The sequence below is a fragment of the Oncorhynchus gorbuscha genome, linkage group LG07 (assembly GCF_021184085.1).
Source record: "Oncorhynchus gorbuscha isolate QuinsamMale2020 ecotype Even-year linkage group LG07, OgorEven_v1.0, whole genome shotgun sequence".
In the NCBI taxonomy this organism is placed as follows: Eukaryota; Metazoa; Chordata; class Actinopteri; order Salmoniformes; family Salmonidae; genus Oncorhynchus; species Oncorhynchus gorbuscha.
The window spans coordinates 24,562,385-24,583,429 of NC_060179.1; the positions used below are offsets into that span (position 1 = coordinate 24,562,385).

Here is a 21,045-nt window from a genome sequence, read left to right on the forward strand (position 1 = left end):
TACTAAATTACATTTATATGATACAAGGGTGAACACAATCTTGCATACAGTAACTCCAGATAGATCTCTTCTATCAAAAATGATGTTTTTATAGCTGTACAGTGTACATAGTAGGACATGCGTACTCATGTGTCCATATTATGTACATGGTATAGTTGTAACAACATCGCAACCTGTGCAGAAAACAGTTTCTCCTACAGCAGACTTTAATGATCGCAATGCCACAGATGGTGTTGTGAGCCAATAGACACAACTAATTGAAAATACGAATATCCAGTTGGCCTCTTTGCTATCTTATTAGATAAAACATTTTAGTTGTTATAATTGCAACCAGGGTAAAGATACTTTTTGTGGTTTGGACCTCTCTAAACCCTTCAGTGGTGTTTTGACCAGACAGCGTTAAGCTTTGTCCTGATATCCACTCGGAATGGTTGAATGCGCTGTACGTGCCCCATTATGTGCCACACTATGATCGCCCAGTGAACTACATCCAATGCACTCACTAAGTCAAGTCATAATGTGTTACCGATTTAACAGATGGAATCCAGCAGAGGAAGCGGTGTTTGAATCCCATCTGTGAAAATGATTTATTTCAATATTTTTCTGATATCATCATTATAATACAAACTGCTGCAAACGTTCCAGTACAGAAGCTTCACACAGTACCAAATCAAATGAAAATTACAGGTCATAACATTTTTGACAGCTCAACAAACAGATAAGACTGCATTGAGATGAAGAGTAATAAGGAAACAATTCATCTATGTGGAGCTGAAACAATGGGCATCGGCGTCATAAAGAAAACATAACTGCTGTGTTGTTGTTTTTGAAACAATATCCATGGATTTGAGTTGCTCAAATGTGATAATATAGTATCTTGTTTGATGGACTGAGACTTCGTTGCTTGTTAGCCACCACAATTGTCAGACGTTGCAATTCCCTTATCAGGCGACTGTTGTCGATCCTTTAAATTATATATCCACTTTGCTTGACCTTGTACTCTGTAGTGATTCCATTTCGTGTTGAAGTAGTAGGCCTTGCAACAGGTGTGCACTGCAATGGCAAGTGGTCCTCCTTAACAGACTGTCAATACAGTTGTTTTAAAATTCCATTTCCTGTTGTTAGTGCTTCAAAACGAATATATGACAACATTGTTACAAATACAGAACACAACTTGTCTCTGCTTTTAAACATTTGGATAAAAAAGGTTACATGCTGATTACTTTACAAGTTTTACCGATTTTTTATTTTATTTTTAAAATTTTATACAGGGATTTGATAAACTGAAGGCATTCTTTTACTGTGCACACAGATATGCTATCCATTTGACCTGCTTGGAGAAGTATGTGATAAACATTCTACTAGCAGATGTCATCTTCTCAAAATCTTCTTCCTCAAAACTGAACAGTTAGGATTTGTGATAATAATCATAAAATAACTTTTACTCAATGGACAATAGCCTAATATTGATTTGAGGTTAAGCAGCATGACACAGCTCTACTAGATTAACTGTTCTCATCCCGGGAACCAGCGCAGATTAAATACTGTATATAGCCCACACATTTTGTACCCTGACCAGACTTGCTGATCAGGATATGTCTCTAGCTGGATTCCTCTGTATTATTTGCTCTGTCAGCTAACTCCAACTGCTGTATCAACAGGTTAAGATCCCTCACTGAGTTCAGCAGCGCTGTCTACAGAAGACTGGAGATTGTTTCCGGTGGAAACCTTAAGCAAAATCCTGCTTCTTAGTGGCCCCAGGAAGTTTTTTGCACTGCCAATACATATAATTATTCCATCCAAGGTGGTGTTATTTTAAATACGATTTGAAGAAATGGACAGATGGTGCTTTGTGAATCTGGGCAGATTGTCCGCCTCGTTCTGAGATTGTAAAAAGATAGGGAATAAAGGGGCACAATATGTGAGAACACTCGGCTATAGTATAAGCAATGTGCAAAGAGATCGATGTTGGTGAACGTCAATATTGTATGGCCATAGCCACGGTCTTTGGTCACATAATACATTTTAAAATGGAGACTCTCTTCATTCTATGGATACCCTCTTCAACTCAACTGAAAGGCAGATCTGAAGCACTTTTGCCGCACGATCACCAATACCACCTATTCATACAGTAGCTATGGTGGCATAATATGTCCAGTGGTCATTGCACTTAACAATGACTCTACATAAAATAGGTGCACCCATATAGTGAATCGAAATGATTCCATGTGGTGAATGTCTATGGAACAAATATTCTATATATATGAACAGTTTAGTATAACAGTAGAATCCATGACTTCTGCTAACGGGTTCTGAAACAAGAGGTCAGATTGTCAAAGCGTTGTGTCGATGAACATTGAGAATGGACAAGACAAGAGCGAGAACAATTTAAAACCATTTTCTTAATCACAAGACCTTTAAACTGTTTCCTCGTCCTGATCTGTGTGTTACAGATAAGGAACGTATACTATAGATACCGTTGGGGCATCATTGCACCATCAAATGGCATAAGAACTCTTCTTGGCTAATGTGAGATTCTTTACACAAAGACAATGCCCCTGAGCATTAGGCTACAGCAGTACCTAGATTCTTCTTTTCAGTAATGGAGCATATTTGAATATTAGAGCTGTGCTCTAAGTGAAGCATTCCATTTCTTAATGGCTTTTTACAATATTAGTGCAGCCAAATTTTAAACGAATGGTCTGCTGGCACAGTCACATATAAACATTGACATTATTATGCTTCATAACATGTGAAGCTGTTGCACATCAGGAAATTACAAGGGATGGAAGTATTGTTTTTGTATACCAAAGGAAATACCGTACAAAAGTAAAGAATGTGAGAATGAATAAGAACAGATCCATAATAACAAAGTTCAAGAATTGTAGTTGCAGATTATACATATGCAGATTTTAAAATAATACAATGTCGATTTGCCCTAATTTAGCAATCCAACTAGGCCTATACATCATTTTGTTGTATTTTAGTAGTTATTTTGTTTTGGGTGGGGCATGAATACCCTTGTACAATGTAGTTACATGATCAACAAAGTGAATGTAAGCTATAAACAGTTCAAGGAGTTTGAAATAAAACAATTGTATACTCATATATTACACAAATATAGATCCTTTTGTTTTCTACTTTGACACAATACATGTATTGCAGGAAACCAAAATAAAAGTATTTGTGAAAGATATTCCAAGTAGACACTGTCGGTTTCCATTTTGTTTCAATTGTTGGGAGTGCTGAAGAAATATTGGCACAACAGGTAATCCCGCAGCTGGCCTTTGAGAAGGTGCCTCTTGTGTACAATGGGTAATAAGAATTCATTGGGTGCAGAGTAGTGGTGGGGGGAAAAAAGGGGCCAACTGTGCTGTCTGCTTGGTGGTAATAATAGGCCATACATAGTGATACTGGGAGGAAAAGTCCGTTCTTGAAACTATAGCAAGGTATCCCTCATAAAGCCACAGCCAAGAATCAGGATGGCAAGTCCGTAGCTTGTAGCTATCCTAGTACCTGTGAATGAAGGCATACAGTCAGGACATACACAGTGCTCATCTTCACACAAAATATGTGCACAGTTCTTATCTTTGACACGTACTGCTGCGGAGAAATGTATGCAAAAGCTATCATGGCACTAGTCTGAAACATTTTATACATTGTGCACATATGGAATGATCTTATTCTTAAATGAAATATGAATATGGAATACAAAAAAAACCATTATATATGTTTGTGCATCACCATCTGACAACTGTATGATACTGAAAAGCCTGGCAGTCTTATGCGCATTTGGTTCATTTGCTTCTCTTGGGACATTGTCCTTGAATTGATAAGATCAAAACTACAGGAAAAAGGCATTGATACATTTCTGTCCAAAGGATAATGATACAGAACTTCTAGTACAGTAGGGAGAGATAGGGAGATATTCTGAATGGCAATACTCTACTGTATATCGACGCAAGATTTTCTACTGTTTAATCTCCCTGTAACACACAAGCTAAAATAGAATTCAAGGTCCAAAAGAATCAAAAGAAACCAGATTCCCTAATGAACTTTTTCTGGTACCTGCCCGGGACTGAAAAAGAGGCACAAAAAAAGTCATCCTACGAAACAAAGGCAGCATTAAGGAAATGGAAAATGAAATATTCCCTAAATCATGGTGACATTTACTGGATTTTTCTGTCAGACCAAGCACAGCAATGTTCTAAGAGGAGAATTGTCTGGGGACACTATGGTTTGGCCAAGCTCAATATCGGGAGGGGAAAAAGACGGAGGCCTGTAACCCGCTGTTCCTCCCTGCCAGATTTCATTTGGCCCGGGGTGATCAAGTGAACAGTATTGCCACAGAGGAGCAGCAATCACGCTAGGCCAAAACATCCTCTACATGGAGAATAATGAATCAGCTCGCAGCCTGATAGGCTGGACTAGGTTTACATGCCGATAGACACAGCTCTGATGACTTGCAGTGAATCTCTCACACCATCCATGAGAGCCCCACCTTAAAACATACTCAAACCCCTGAATATAGCTGAAATGCAATTCTTAGATAAATACTGAAAAAGTAATGTCGCAGGAAACGCTTTTTAAAAAACCTATCATTTGCCACAACCAAACTAAATAATTAGGTTGCAACATGAGTACTACACTACTAAATACCAAACCAAATACTGTTGCTGTACAAGTACTGACTCAAATCGCTTCACATTGCACAGAGTAAAGTCACCTGATCCACCACCAATAGTATACAGCCCAAGTCTCCAGTTTACTCCTTATTTTGTCTAATGGAATACAGATTTGAAATATAGGGTAGAGTGACCTCCCTGCTGAGGGTGGGTGCGTCACCCAGGCATATGCCGCTGCCATAGGGAGAGAGCTGGCCTGGCGCCATCTATCTGCCTACATAATGGAACTAGTGGTGGGCTACTGAAAAAAATGTGATAACACAGTCTGACTTGTGTAGCAAATCCCCGCTAGGATATAGTGATATCAGAATGTACAGAAGCTAGGTTCGAATTGTCATACACCCGTGTTTCACAAATTCTCCCTGTTCTCAGTGTCATTCACCACTCAGCCATGTCTGATAGGACAAGGGTATTCCTTCTACTGTGTTTGAAGTTGTATGAGCACATTGGGAAGATGGTATGAAAGCTGTTATTTTCCAAAACCGGTTGGCGACTTGCCACATGGTTTAAACAAAGTTGAAGGCCTTTTGGTACAGTACATATCACTTCTGGGACATTTGTTGTATTTCATTTCAGTGACCCAAAGCGTTGAAAAACCAACAGTGCCAAAACCAATATATGCAGACTGTGAGGTAACTAGACCTGACACATTGGTCTTCTCTGCACAGGCAAGTAACGCAGGCAAACCACCATGCACTTAATTCCGACTCGGCTAACAGTTGCCATCGTTTACAGGTAAGGCAACGTGGAAAATCGTTTTACTCTCACAGGTCTAATTTCATCCAATTGTTTGACAATTGTTGTTCATCGACCAAAAAACCTGCATTTGCAGCAATGTAACTGTCCTCCAGTCATAACAGTGCCCAGTAAAGGTAAGACCGCAGGTGGAGCAATAGAGGAACATTTATCAGTGTCATACACTGCACAGAGCATTCAGCGCCACACAGTTGTCAGCATAATTTGGGGCGCCTCTGCCTCATAATCACAAACTGCAGTCTGGGCTTTTATTTCTGCTGTATTTCCACATTCAATTGGAATGTTCACTCACTATAGTGTCCTTCAGTGTCTTTTTTATTAACTACATTGGTGAATTGCTTTAAAGTGGAACAAACTGACAAGCAGACAGCAGACTGAAGGAAGACAGACAAGAAACATGCAGATGGACATGCAGACTGACATACAGGCAGAATAAAAGACAGATTTTTTTTGTTACAAATAGTTAGATGGATTGGCTGACGATTTACCCTACTGAAGGGAAGAAAAATTATATGAAAAACCAAAGCAGAATCTCTGGCGCCGTTATCTCACCTGAACTGTGTTTGACTGTCTTGGCTGATGAAGTCTGAGAGCTGGAGGTAGAGCGGACCCTCTGGTCGGCGCTCATGCCGTCTTGTGCTGCTGTGGAGCCTGTCTTGCGGGGCTTCTTATCTGCTGTCAGGTGGGACAGGGGGGACGTCTTCTTGACCGGTCTGATGCGGGGCCTGGTGCTGTTCACATTCAGGTAGGCCTGGACCTTGTACTCCAGCAGCTCTCCGTAGTTGGCGTTGGTGACTCTGCACTCGTACAGGCCCTCGTCACTCTTCCCCACCCGGGAGATCTGCAGTTTGTGGGAGATGTCGTTTCCCTGTACCTTCACCGTCTGTAGAGATAAAGATAAAGAGATGTTCAATGAACGATGCAGGAGCAACTACATCCCATCCACATGACTGGTTGTTTAGTCCAAAGAACCATGTAATGACACAACAGAAACATCAAACAAATGTTTTTGGTCACATATACCTGTTTAGCAGATGTTAATGCAGGTGTAGCAAAATAGTTGTAATGGTGATGGTTTTATGTGTCCATACTTATGGTGTCCATATTAGGAAATGTGATGTTGCCCTAGTATGGACACTGTAAAAGCTCTGTACATACAATAACTTACACTTATTTTAGTCCCTTCGTCGTCTGGATCAGGCTCTGGTATCATTTCCATCTAAGAAAACAGAGAAAATAAAAATACACTTAAAAAAGCTGAAGCTACGTTTGAAAGGGAGACATCAATGCATTACGAGACTCTAACATGCTGACCGCACTGCTCGCATTGTGTGCGTGAGTGTGGCAAAATAAATACATACATGGTATTCAATCATTGCACCCACACTGCTTGCGCACGCCAATGAGCGTCTGTGAAGCCAGGCGCTAAATTAGAACTTGGTTCTATTGGTGACGCTTGATGCACTGTAAGTCTTGGAGGATATACCCACGTGCCATCTCCTCATTGGTTTTTAGGAGCATATACCCATGTGGGTGATTGGAAGATGAACTGAGGTCCACACTCCAGTCGGTGGTAGTAATGCACCTTAAAGTTGGTTTCCAACCTCAATATAAAGTCCAAAGAAGATGACGCCTGAAGGAGGGGAGATTACTAGAAACAAACCCGGTTTACCATTTTATTTGTAGATTAATTGTCGGAGTAGATAACCTTGTGCATTTCAGGTAAAATAACAATCCAATGTTGATATCCCAGGACAAATTAGCTAGCAACAACAAGCTAGCTAGCTAAATTGCCATAAATGTTTATGTCCCCAAAATAATATAGTTGGTTCAAAGTTTGTTTTGATATTTCAACCTGCGTGTCCTGATCGTGTCTGATGTGGGTGGACAAAATCAAAATGCACGCAATGGTCGGTCTGGTCAACATGTAAGAGTGTGGCACTCTAAAAAAAATATAAAATAGATATAGTTTTATACCAGTCTAGTCTTCACAGTCACTGAAGCAAAAATGGTCAAAAAGCCTCTGGCATTCCGAAAAAGTACATTTCAGGTGTAAATGGGGCATCATTCATCGATGGCTATAAATGTTTGATAGCTACATCAATAAACAGTTTATCCCAGATGGAAGAAGCAAAAACATACCAATTGAACGAAAGATCGACTAAAATGAAAGAAAATGAAATCCCATATTCTTCCCCATCTGTACATTTAGAATGAATGAAAAGCTTTGTGAAAAGAATCAATAAAATAAAGGGATTTTGATAGTCAGTAAAAGGAGGCAGTTCGAAACAGAATGATTATACTCTTTGACAAATTGACAAATGTTTCCTCATAAATTAGACTGAACAAGCAATAATTATAAATCATAATCATCTTAAAAAATGTTCTCTCTATAGGCATATGAAACATAATTAACTGCCAGGAGGCTTTACCCAAAACCAACATTCAAATAAGAGACTCTCAAAGAAGTTAAAACACAAAGCCATCAAAAAGTGACCCAGCTTTAGGTTGAGCAGCAGGTAGTCTAGAGGTTAAGAGTGCTGGGCCAGTAACCGAAAGGATGCTGTTTTGAATCCCCAATCTGACTAGATTAACAATTTGTTGGTGTTCCCTTGAGCAAGGCACTTGATCCCAATTGCTCTGGATAAGAGTGTCTGCTAAAAATGTAAAACATGCCCACGTTCTTGCTCTGGTGGCAGTACTCTGGCACTATAGCAAACACTCAGTCCAAAGCCTATATCATGGAATTGGCATTGCATTTCAAATGGACTTATTCCTGGGAAAGTCTGTTAAATGCAGAGCCTCTTTTAAACCAGTCCATGAAAGAAACAGCAACAGAGGGGATAAACGCTGTCGGCTCCACGGGAGACTTAAAATAAGGCTGGAAGTGTACAGGAGCTACTTAAGAAAACCGGAACGAGAGTGTTTTGTGTCAAGTATATAATTACTTCAGAGATGCCAATACTTACAATATAATACATATTTCCAATTCTGATCAATGCTAATAACAGACAGATTGACTGTTTGTTATTTTTCTGCCGTCATCAATCTTCACAGATGTCAGACACAAAAGTTAACATTTTACCCTCACCGTCTCAGACAGACCATTCTCTTTTGAATTGCCAAGACAAAGTTGATGGTGATGCAGTGGTCATTTTGCCACTCTTTTTAGATGTAATTCTAATCAGAGAGAGCGAGAGAGCGAGAGAGAGCGCGAGAGAGAGTGCGAGAGAGAGAGAGAGAGAGGACAGGAGAGAGAGAGAGCGAGAGAGAGCGAAAGAGTGAAAGAGAGAGAGAGAGAGAACAATCAAATCAAATTGTATTTGTCACATACACATGGTTAGCAGATGTTAATGCGAGTGTAGCGAAATGCTTGCGCTTCTAGTTATGACAATGCAGTAATAACCATTGAGTAATCTAACCTAACAATTCCACAACTACTACCTTATACACACAAGTGTAAAGGGATAAAGAATATGTACATAAAGATATATGAATGAGTGATGGTACAGAACGGCATAGGCAAGATGCAGTAGATGGTATCAGTACAGTATATACATATGAGATGAGTAATGTAGGGTATGTAAACAAAGTGGCATAGTTTAAAGTGGCCAGTGACACATGTATTACATAAATATGCAGTAGATTATATAGAGTACAGTATATACATATGAGATGAGTAATGTAGGGTATGTAAACATTATATTAAGTGGCATTGTTTAAAGTGGCTAGAGATACATTTTTTCCATTATTAATGTGGCTGGAGTTGAGTCAGTGTCAGTGTGTTGGCAGCAGCCACTCAATGTTAGTGGTGGCTGTTTAACAGTCTGATGGCCTTGAGATAGAAGCTGTTTTTCAGTCTCTCTGTCCCTGCTTTGATGCACCTGGACTGACCTCGCCTTCTGGATGATAGCGGGGTGAACAGGCAGTGGCTCGGGTGGTTGTTGTCCTTGATGATCGTTATGGCCTTCCTGTGACATCGGGTGGTGTAGGTGTCCTGGAGGGCAGGTAGTTTACTCTGGAGTAGAGGTCGACCGATTATGATTTTTCAACACCGATACCGATTATTGGAGAACCATAAACGCCGATACCGATTAATCGGCTGATTTGTATTTTATTTATTTGTAATAATGACAATTACAACAATACTGAATGAACGCTTTTTTATTTTAACTTAATATAATACATCAATAAAATGTATTTAGCCTCAAGTAAATAATGAAACATGTTCCATTTGGTTTAAATAATGCAAAAACAAAGTTTTGGAGAAGAAAGTAAAAGCGCAATATGTGCTATGTAAGAAAGCTCACGTTTCAGTTCCTTGCTCAGAACATGAGAACATATGAAAGCTGGTGGTTCCTTTTAACATGAGCCTTCAATATTCCCAGGTAAGAAGTTTTAGGTTGTAGTTATTATAGGAATTATAGGACTATTTCCCTCTATACCATTTGTATTTTATTAACCTTTAACAATTTGATGTTCTTATAGACACTTCAGTATTGCCAGTGTAACAGTATAGCTTCCGTCCCTCTCCCTGCATCTCCCTGGGCTCGAACCAGCAACACAACGACAACAGCCACCATCGAAGCAGCGTTACCGATGCAGAGCAAGGGGAACAACTACTAGAAGGCTCAGAGTGAGTGACGTTTGAAACGCTATTAGTGCGCGCTAACTAGCTAGCCATTTCACTTCGGTTATACCAGCCTCATCTCGGGAGTTGATAGGCTTGAAGTCATAAACAGCACAATGCTTGAAGCACAACGAAGAGCTTCTGGCAAAACGCACAAAAGTGCTTTTTGAATGAATGTTTACTCGCCCGCTTCTGCCTACCACCGCTCAGTCAGATACTTAGATACTTGTATGCTAAGTCCGATTATATGCAACGCAGGACACGCTAGATAATATCTAGAAATATCATCAACCATCTGTAGTTAACTAGTGATTATGATTGATTGTTTTTTATAAGATAAATTGAATGCTAGCTAGCAACTTACCTTGGCTTACTGCATTCGCGTAACAGGCAGTCTCCTTGTGGAGTCCAACGAGAGAGAGGCAGGTCCTTATTGCACTGGACTAGTTAACTGTAAGATGGCAAGATTGGATCCCCCGAGCTGACAAGGTGAAAATCTGCCGTTCTGCTCCTTAACGAGGGAGTTATCCCACTGTTCCTAGGCCGTCATTGAAAATAAGAATGTGTTCTTAACTGACTTGCCTAGTTAAATAAAGGTATAAAAAAGAACAGGGGCTGATGACTGTTTTGCCCAGTGATGTAGTCGAGTCAATAAACCTCGCCCAAAAATATCGATTTCCGATTGTTATGAAAACTTGAAATCGACCCTAATTAATCGGCCATTCCGATTAATCGGTCAACCTCTACTCTGGAGAGCCTTACGGTTGTGGGCGGAGCAGTTGCCGTACCAGGCGGTGATACAGCCCGACAGGATGCTCTCGATTGTGCATCTGTAGAAGTTCGTGAGTGCTTTTGGTGACAAGCCAAATTTCTTCAGTCTCCTGAGGTTGAAGAGGAAATCACAATCCCCAGATGGTGCCGCAAAGTAGTATGGGTTGCACCTCCATCACTCGGTCCCGTCATTGCCATTGTTATCACAGTTCCACAGACACCCCCAGCCACATTTATGTCCAAAAGTAGAACAAGACGAGTCACTAGTCCCTATGGTCCAAGTGCTCAAGTCTAAGTCACTAGGGTCCACATTAACAAAATATAAAGTTACCCAGTCAGATAAGGTGTAGTGTCTATCCATAGACTACTGGTAATGTTACCAGGGCAACGTTTAGTTAGAAAACGTTGCTGATAGAAATTCCATGAATAGAACCTACGTTATTTTTTTATTCTATTTACCAGAGAGGCATGTTTGTTCTACATCTATCTGAACGTTCCAAAATGTTGTGTCCTGCTGAACGTGCCCCAGGTTGTTAGCTATAACCAGCTAATGAGGTAACATGACTGAACAAGGTGTAGCTTAAAGACAGAGGCGTCTTGCCCATAGGGGGCACAGAGGCGTCTTGCCCATAGGGGGCACAGGGGCATGTTCCCCATCAGATTTGTCCTGTTAAAAATAATAAAGTTGAAGTTGGCTTTAGCTAGTCCAGATTGGGAACCTATGTCATAACTATTTACCAAGAAGCCATTTCAGGCTATCGATCAAGTTAGAGTAGCTAGCTTGTCTAACTATCTTAGTTGGCATGCCTGCTGACAAGGTTTTTAGTTTCAAGTTTCAAGTTTGAATGTACAGTGAATTGCCTTTCTTGCAAACTAAAAACTCAACAATGCAATAATCAATAACATTGTAATACTAGAAAAAACACACAAGAAATAAGAAGAAATATGAAGAACACAATAAGTAAGTAAGTTAGCATACTACTGTATATACAGGGTCAGTTTCAATACCATATTTACAATGTGCAGGGATACTGGAGTGATGGAGGGAAGGTACTGTATGTATATGGGTAAGGTGACTAGGCAATAGGGTATAAGATCAACAGAGTAGGATAAAGACTTTAGAAAAGCAAGCAATTACTAAATGTATCGAATAAGACTCACATTCCTTTCAATAGTTTACCTAGATTTGAGCGAAGATGCTGAGAAGCATCTGTCAGGATACAGGCAGTTCAAGATGTATGCTTAGATATACGGGAAAAGTAACATATTTTTGACATAGAATTAAGCATTAAAGGATTTTTCTTTAGATTGCAGAAAAATCTGGTCCGCAAGTAGCATACTTTTAGAACAGCCCGCGATATGCTTAATGAATGCAGTGCACGATAGAAAGAAGAAAAAACAGAGAAAAAACATATATTTTGAACGGTAATGGCTAGATTCAAGCTGTTTCCTCTGAGGAAAAGAGGGAGACTCGGCTAGTATGTTCGCTACAGAAACTGGCTATAAAATTCAGTAGGGATGAGCGAGACTACAAATGACAAAACGTGTCTATGCTCAAGGGAGCGACAAACATAGCTAGATCGTTGTATTACTGTTAAACTTAATTCTGCTATTGTTTTTAATTTCTTAAAACAGCTTGTGTTTCTTCACCAGGAAAAGGGTATCTTAACTAGAAGGCTGGTGCTGACTGGTTAGCTACGGGGAAGCAAGAGAGTCCCCTGTGCAATGTGTATGATCAGAGGCGGAGCCAGAGTGGAGCCTGTCTGCACACACTCATCGCTTGCTCCCCCGCCGCTCATGAGCTGATGTAGCATAGACTGTGTGTGCCGAGTGTGGCACATCCTTCCCACTCCTACACAGAACATCTGCGCTATAGTTTTTTTCTGGGTCTATTTAGTCAGTTATAGTCTCGTCAATTGTCACTGAAAAATAGGTGCTTGGTGAATATTTGAGCCGATATTTTTGGTGATGAAATTAACACTGTGATGATGTGAAGGTAATTGGTGGGGCTTCTGCATGGATTTCACCAAAGTCCTCTATCTCAATCTTTTTTTTGACAAACTGCCCCCTGATTAAACAATATATGTCACCTGGGGTAGATCATCTTCTTAAAATAAAGACTGGTTTCCCTCTGTGTTCAGACATCATGTATTTCTTAAAGTGGACATAGAATGTTAAATACTCTGACATTCATGTACCCTTCAATGACCAGAGAATAGGCCCAGCAGAAAGAGATTGGAGTATGCCTAGCCTGTCTCTCCAGTTCAGTTCTGGATCACAGCTTTATGGGGTGCTTTATCCCAATTGGGTCTGGTGAATTTCCATTGGCTTTGCGAACCATAAAAATGCTGGGCATTTAACTGTCGAACTCCATTAGTCATTTAGCCTTGTACAAACAAATGCAATTTACTTAATTGTGAAATAATGAATTTCAGATATTATTTCAGAATCCAGACATTTATCTTGAAGTGTAATAGACATTTATAGGCCACTTGCAGACTGCCGTTGTGTGTCAGACACTTAACTGTCACGGAAATGAGAGAAATCTATACAAATGTACACAAGTGTAAGCCTATCTGTAGCTTCAGCGGAACTGAATAGCTTTGGTTTTTCAAATGGGAAATAGACTTGTAGTCTTAGAATGCCCGTTTTCATCAATAAAGATGCCCCTTCGCCTCCGAATGTGTTCTGTATCATTTACAAGCGTTCTTTAGATTGACTGAATGTCTTTTGACATTGATGCAAAAGTTTAAAGTGACAATAAGAAACAAAAGAGCCATTGCTTTCTCATTTGTATTTCCTTTTCGACGCCTGGCTGCCTTCTGAGCTCGACACACTCTCAGCCGTTTGGAGTATCTCAATTTCAATCTCTTGTCTCTTTATTACAAAAACCCTCCACTGTGACACACTGCTGTTTCTCATGCAAACTGAAATTGACTTCATGTAAAGTGAGTCCCACAATTACTGTGTAAAAAGCAAGGGGCCGCCCATTTCCCTGCAACCAAATGGTAATATCTACATTGAAATACTGTATAGACCTAATGCACTTCCACTCATCATTACGATTGTCTGGCTTATTTCATCATTTCTGTTATGATCCTTTTGTTATTGTCAATAAGGCCTTTGTGTTACATTTAATCACTGGCAGCCTTGATTTCAAAACAAATCAGGTCGTAAAATCAGCAGCAACAACGTGCTGAAACGTGTCTCTATGTCCTTCATGCTTTGAAATGTCTGATGTACAGTATGTATGTTGTCCTTTCGTATATAATGTTTTCGTGTTTTTATGTTCACCTGCACGGGGACTACAGATGTAAATGAGCTGTTGGCTAAATCTGTTGCAACGCACCACTTCTCACTTTTGATAAATGCTTGTTGCACATTGTACTACACATTAATAAACAACTAGACTCGCACTCTCATCCTTTAAAAGCTCACCTAAGCCCCTTGAGCTCAACAAGCTATTCACAATAGCGTTACTAGAGCCTGCCCAAGCCAACAACCAAACGAAAGATGATCAACTTGGATGTAGATTCACTTCCGGTAACACTTGAGTCTTTCATTGGTGGAACTGCCACGTCAGTTTTGGATATTACAACAACAAACTAGTAACTACAAACAACTAACACAGGATAGCAGAATGTGTACTGCGTTTTCTTTGACAACACTTAAGCCCCATTCACATTACATCTAAGCAGTCCGTTGCGTTATGCCTGATGTCATTCATTTCAATGGGGACTGTCCACAACGGAATGGTATCGCAGCGCCCCCTTGCGGTTGAAGGCTCAGTTGTGAAACAACTGAGCCAGAGTCCGCCAATAGAACAGGAAGTTACCAAACCACAGAGCAAGAAAATAATATGTGGTTTTCGGCAATGGCCTTATGGGACAATTACACATTACTATAAGTGAGTACTATTTTAGTAGCCTAATGTTCAATAATACACATTAAGCCAATTATATTTTGACTGTTGCCTCCTGTTATATTTCATTGTGATGGTAATGACACTTTTTTTAATGATCATTATTGGGTGGGTAGCTACAGTATCTTCAACCTAGTTGCTCTGTAAACTAGCTTGACTTGAGGAAAGTTGAGGGAAAAGTAACTAAACGAAACATGTTTTATTATCACCTGAAACAATGTTTCTCCTGTCTTAAATAAAGGTCATGTTTTTCAATCTTCCAAAATAAATGTGATTTCTGACAGGATACTATGCTCCTCCATTTTGTATTGTGAAACCCTATGCTCTCCGTCCAGTAGCGGGACGAGATGAAGATGCCATACGGCGTAATGGAATTTGTCACAATGTGGCGACTACTGTGCTCCTCTCCTCCATTTCTCCTCCATTACATCAACAAATCAGAGACGATAACAAATGCGCCGGGTGAAAATGGTGTTGTTTCCCCAAATGTGGAGTCGATCTTTAAAACCTTTTACTGCAGTGAGCTAAATCAGGGTCACACAGTGTTTATTGGTAGTCTTAAACAAATCTACTTTGAAACAAAAGCATACACATCACACACATGGTTATGGGCTAAAATAAAGTAAGACACCTGTACAATGTTAGATAAGGAGTTGAAATGTATTCAATTATTTTTAGTGTACATCCCACTATTACTTTATATACATCACAGAAGACTGAAATATAACAAAACTGTTTGACATAGAAACAATGGATTTCGGAAAAAAAAAAGAGTTGATTAATTATTAAAATGTTTAATAATGTTCCACCCATAAGGCCACTAGAGGGTGATTTGGTCATTTGACCACAGCCAACAGGCAAAGGTTTATTAGCAGCTATTTTCAATCAGTTGAAAAATTGGCACTAAGGCATACCATGACTGAAGTAAGCTTGCAAGTAAGCATTTCACTGTTTCATGTGCACGTGACCAATAAACTTTGATTTGATTCAAAAAAGTAGAAGCCCTGTGTACAGCAATGTGTTTTCTGGTTAGTAACAAATTAGAGTCCAAAACACATGTAAAAATAAAATTAAAATTAATTGACTGAGGCTGTCCTGATATGGAGACCATTTTCAAGTAAGCCATTTTTAACATGTGTTTTAGGAACTACAAGTGAACTTCATTTACAAAATCTCTGAACGTTTAAACAAGTCCTCTGTGATAACATCAGGTGGCCGATAATAACGTTAGAGTGTGTTAAGTTGGAGTACATAAAACACCATGCAGCCTTGTAAGTGCTCGCTAATTACAAACCTCACTAACTCTTGAGTAGGCGCTCAAGACGTTATGGCCCAAGATCTGTTGTTAATGTTAATTATAGTCACTGAAATCATGTTCTTGAGTTCTTCTCACATGGAAAAGAGCAGCAAAGGCTCCAGTGCAATTGGTCAAGTGTCAGGTGCTGCAATGGCAATTACATGTAAAATAGTTACACAGCAGTATCTCCGATATGAGAGAGAGTGTAGGACTCAGATTCAGCCATCTAAACAACCTTCCAAATGTGCAAAGGTGTTAAAAATAGCAAATATTAAATAGACGGGACAAAACAACTTTGGAATACTCAGTGGTGCAAAGTACTTAAGTAAAAATACTTTAAAGTACTACTTAAGTCTTTTTGGGGGGCTATCTGTACTTTACTTACCTATTTATTTTTTTGACAACTTTTACTCCACTCTTACTCGTTACATTTTTTAATGCTTAGTAAGACAGGACAATTGTCTAATTCACACACTTATCAAGAGAACACCCCTGGTCATCCCTACTGCCTCTGATCTGGCTGACTCACTTAACACAATTGCTTCGTATGTAAATTATGTAAGTAAATAAATAAAAACAAGGAAATCGTGCTGTCTGGTTTGTCTCATATAAGGAATTTGAAATGATTTATACTTTTAATTTTGATACTTTAGTATATTTTAGCGATTATATTTACTTTAAGTATATTTAAAACCAAATACTTTTAGACTTTTACTCAAGTAATATTTTACTGGGTGACTTTTTACTTAAGTCATTTTCTTTTAAGGTATCTTTACTTTTACTCAAGTATGTCATTTGGGTACTTTTTTCCCCAACACTGGGAATACTGTACATGTAGCTCATGATTGCATTGCATATATTGTTGTGCTGTTTGCATTAAATCTGCATAATTTATCATCTTCCCAGAGGAATTGTAAAAAGGGTTTGAGATAAATCACTCTGCAAATAGTGTAAAGTAATAATGTCTGCATTTCAGTGCTGCATTCAATTAAATAAACATTCCGTAAAAGGAAAAAGCTGAGTCGTGTGGACGAAACAACACAGCCCTTGAGATGCTCCCAGTCTAGAAACAGGACACAAGATTAAGTTTCAAGAAATATGTTAAAGTAAAGCATTGGCTTTTCAAAATTGGCAGAGGCGTGTGTGTTGTGACTCACAGTGGAGAAAAAGACAGGAGATGAAACTGAGCCTTTGGGATCTCAAACATACATAGTTCAAGGAAGAACAACATCTTACAAAAATAACTTCTAGACTACCTCCGGATTTCTATGGATAGATGTTGAAGGAAGACTGCTGCTTTCTATATAGATATCTTCACTGGCATTGATGCTGTTAATACGTCTGGGCAAGTAGTGGCTACATATGGAAAGACCCTTAGTATTTTTTTATAACAAAAAAAGTTTTCAAATACATTATTCACATTCATGTTGAATAATCACTATAATTATGAAGCAAACATTAATATGCACAGTCCAATAACACTATAAGCTATTATCCAATTTGGTGGAAGTTAATTGGCACATCAATCAACTATTAAAAACATCTTGTGGTATTTAAGTCAAAATCACCGACGGATTACAGATCTTGAGATAGCCTAATATCTACAGCTTTTTGTTTTTATAACTACCGGTCTATTCTTAACTTGTACAGTTGTGTACATCATACACTGTGACGGGTTGTACAGTAGCATAACAATCCAAGTACTGTACACACGATCTGTTCATTGACCAATCAAAGTATTTAGCAAAGTATTGACCCATGACCTTCAGAAATGACTTAAGTCTGTGGAAACTGAGCAAAAGTCGTATTTATGTGGCATCGGCACAGATGAAATTCCTCAACCGCAATAATACCTGAATACCTCAAATCAATATTATTTTACACTTGCTTAAGGGTTTAAAAGTAAAGCCATGTTTTCCTTGCAATTGGCATACCAAGGGAAGGTACTGTATGTACTGCATTATTGAAAAGCTGTGCTTCACTGGATTTTTTTATTCTAAATGTGAGAGAGAGAGAGAATATGGGTGCCCGTCTAGAAGTTTTGGGGGGAATCCATACATGCTCTGAAGTTAAAACAGTAGGCCTCACATGATGCAACATATAAATGGGCATCACATACCACTAAAAACAAAACAAAAAAAATACAATAACATTGAGACTAAAATGCAGGCTTAGGTTAAATGTTGCCTCAAAAATATCAGAGCCTTAACAATGATGAGAAACAAGCAATCGAATATAATAAATGTGCACTAATTACTAAAGTACAGTACCTGGACTGATATCAGTCATTTTGATGAAGTATTATCAAAATCCCTTTGAGGGGATTGATACAATCATACGGAATAGAATCAAATTAAAGAGATTCCAGCTGGAAACAAATACACATATTTCCCTCAATGATGCCAATACCACATATTGTATCATACCACTTCCACTGCTTTGTTTTATGTAAAGCCAACCTAACAGTGGGGTATATCCACATATAGAATGTGTTAACACGCGTTACACAACCACATGATATAACCTGTCACCATAGGTCAACATGAGGGTGTTGAGGCACCACAGAGCAGTAACGCTTAACACTCCTGGTAGCTGGCACGCATGGGCGATTGATACCTCTCCCCCTCAAATAGATATCTGGTCTGCTCCATGATTGACACATTGATTGAAATGACTTATGTGTAGCTCAGTTGGTAGAGCATGGTGCTTGTAACGCCAGGGTAGTGGGTTCGATCCCCGGGACCACCCATACGTAGAATGTATGCACACATGACTGTAAGTCGCTTTGGATAAAAGCGTCTGCTAAATGGCATATATTATATTATTATTATTATTTCACTCACTGAAAATGGTTTCTCTTTTCTCCCACCCGAGAGCATGGAATCCCAAGATTATTTATCCAAAGTAGACATTGACGTTGAATTTCAAACAGCTAAGGAAACCCAAACTGTGTACAGATACAGTATTGGTTTCTGTGTACACTGTAAAAATAAACGTTGGTTCAACGTACAATTTAAAGGCAACCAGCTACAATATGTTTGTGAGATTGCAAAGAAAAAAAGTTGTTGGGCACACACAGTCAAACGTTTGTGTGTGGAACATTTTGTTGCGCAAACTCACAATCCTATCACAGCTGCATGCTTTACAATTGTACAGTATGTTGAATCAACATACTGTACCAGTCAAACATTTGGACACACCTACTCATTCAAGAGTTTTTCTTTATTTTTTACAATTTTCCACATTGTAGATTAATAGTGAAGACATCAAAACTATGAAATAACACATATGGAATCACGTAGTAACCAAACAAGTGTTAAACAAATCAAAATATATTTGACAGCTTTGCACACACTTGGCATTCTCTCAACCAGCTCCACCTGGAAAGCTTTTCCAAAATTCTTGAAGGAGTTCCCACATATGCTGAGCACTTGTTAGCTGCTTTTCCTTCACTCTGCAGTCCAACTCATCCCAAATCATGTGACGTAGCACTCCATCACTCTCCTTCTTGGTCAAATAGCCCTTAGACAGCCTGGAAGTGTGTTTGGTCATAGTCCTGTTGAAAAACAAATGAGTCTCACTAAGCGCAGACCAGATGGGATGGGGTATTGCTGAAGAATGCTGTGGTAGCAATGCTGGTTAAGTGTGCCTTGAATTCTAAATAAATCCATGACAGTCCCACCAGCAAAGCCCCCCCACAACATCACACCTCCTCCTCCATGCTTCACAGTGGGAACCACACTTGCGGAGAACATTCGCTCACCTACTCTGCATCTCACAAAGACACGGCGGTTGGAACCAAAAATCTAAAATTTGGACTCATCAGACCAAAGGTCAGATTACACCGGTCTAATGTCCATTGCTCGTGTTTCTTGGCTCAAGCAAGTCTTTTATTCTTATTGGTGTCATTTTGTTGTTGTTTCTTTGCAGCAATTCGTCCATGAAGGCCTGATTCATGCAGTCTCCTCTGAACAGTTGATGTTGAGATGTCTCGTTTAACTTGAACTCTGTGAAGCATTTATTTGGGCTGAAATTTCTGAGGCAGGTATCTCTAATGAACTTATCCTCTGCAGCAGAGTTAACTCTGGGTCTTCCTTTCCTGTGGTGGTCCTCAGGAGTGGCAGTTTTATAATAAGACTTATCATAGTTTTTTGCGACTGCACTTGAAGAAACTTTCCAAGTTCTTGAAATATTCCGTATTTACTGATTGACCTTCATGACTGTCGGTTCTCTTTGCTTATTTGAGCTGTTCCTGCCATAATATGGACTTGGTCTTTTACCAAATAGGGCTATCTTCTGTATACCACCCCTACCTTGTCACAACACAACTGACACATTAAGATGGAAAGAAATTCCACAATTTATCTTCAACAAGGCACACCTGTTAATTTAAATGTATTCCAGATGACTACCTCATGAAGCTGGTTGAGAGAATGCCAAGAGTGTGCAAAGCTGCCGTCAAGACAAAGGGTGGCTAATTTGAAGAATCCTAAATATAACACATATTTTGATTTGTTTAACACTTTTTTGGTTACTACATGATTCCATATGTGTTATTTCATAGTTTTGGTGTCTTCACTATTCTACAATGTTGAAAATAGTTCAAATAAAGAAGAACCCTGGAATGAGTAGGTGTGTCCAAACCTTTGACTGGTACTGTATATTTTATTTTATTTTTACAGTGTAGGTCTGTGGAGTGAAGAAAAACAAAACATCTTTCCAATACTGATACAAATTGTGGTATAGAAGAAACTTCTCACTTCTGCTGAATGATTGCTTTGCCTTTTTCTCTTCCAGACTTAAAATTTGTGTCACAAATCAAGGCGGCGTAACATTGAAATTAGTGATGCACCGAAATCCGATATTTTCCTTGCCAAAAAAACCCTGATACCGATACTTAAAATTTAAGCAGCCTTTTAACCATTCTAGTACAGTTAAATAGTTGGCATAGACATGGATGCACCGGTCTAAGGCACTGCATCTC

The 21,045-nt window shown here is 39.2% G+C and overlaps 1 protein-coding gene across 1 annotated transcript in view; it reads right to left on the reverse strand.

Annotated features, from left to right (window-relative positions):
* Positions 1-562: 562 nt before the first annotated feature.
* LOC124039158 (V-set and transmembrane domain-containing protein 2A-like) overlaps positions 563-21,045 on the reverse strand; it is a 33,809-nt gene continuing 13,326 nt past the window's right edge. Inside the window, exons 3-5 of the mRNA XM_046355057.1 lie at positions 6,610-6,660; positions 5,994-6,324; positions 563-3,516 (exon numbers count right to left, since the gene is read on the reverse strand). Of these exons, the coding sequence (XP_046211013.1) occupies positions 3,440-3,516; positions 5,994-6,324; positions 6,610-6,660 (459 nt within the window). The 3' untranslated portion in view covers positions 563-3,439. The remainder of the gene's footprint in view (positions 3,517-5,993; positions 6,325-6,609; positions 6,661-21,045) is intronic.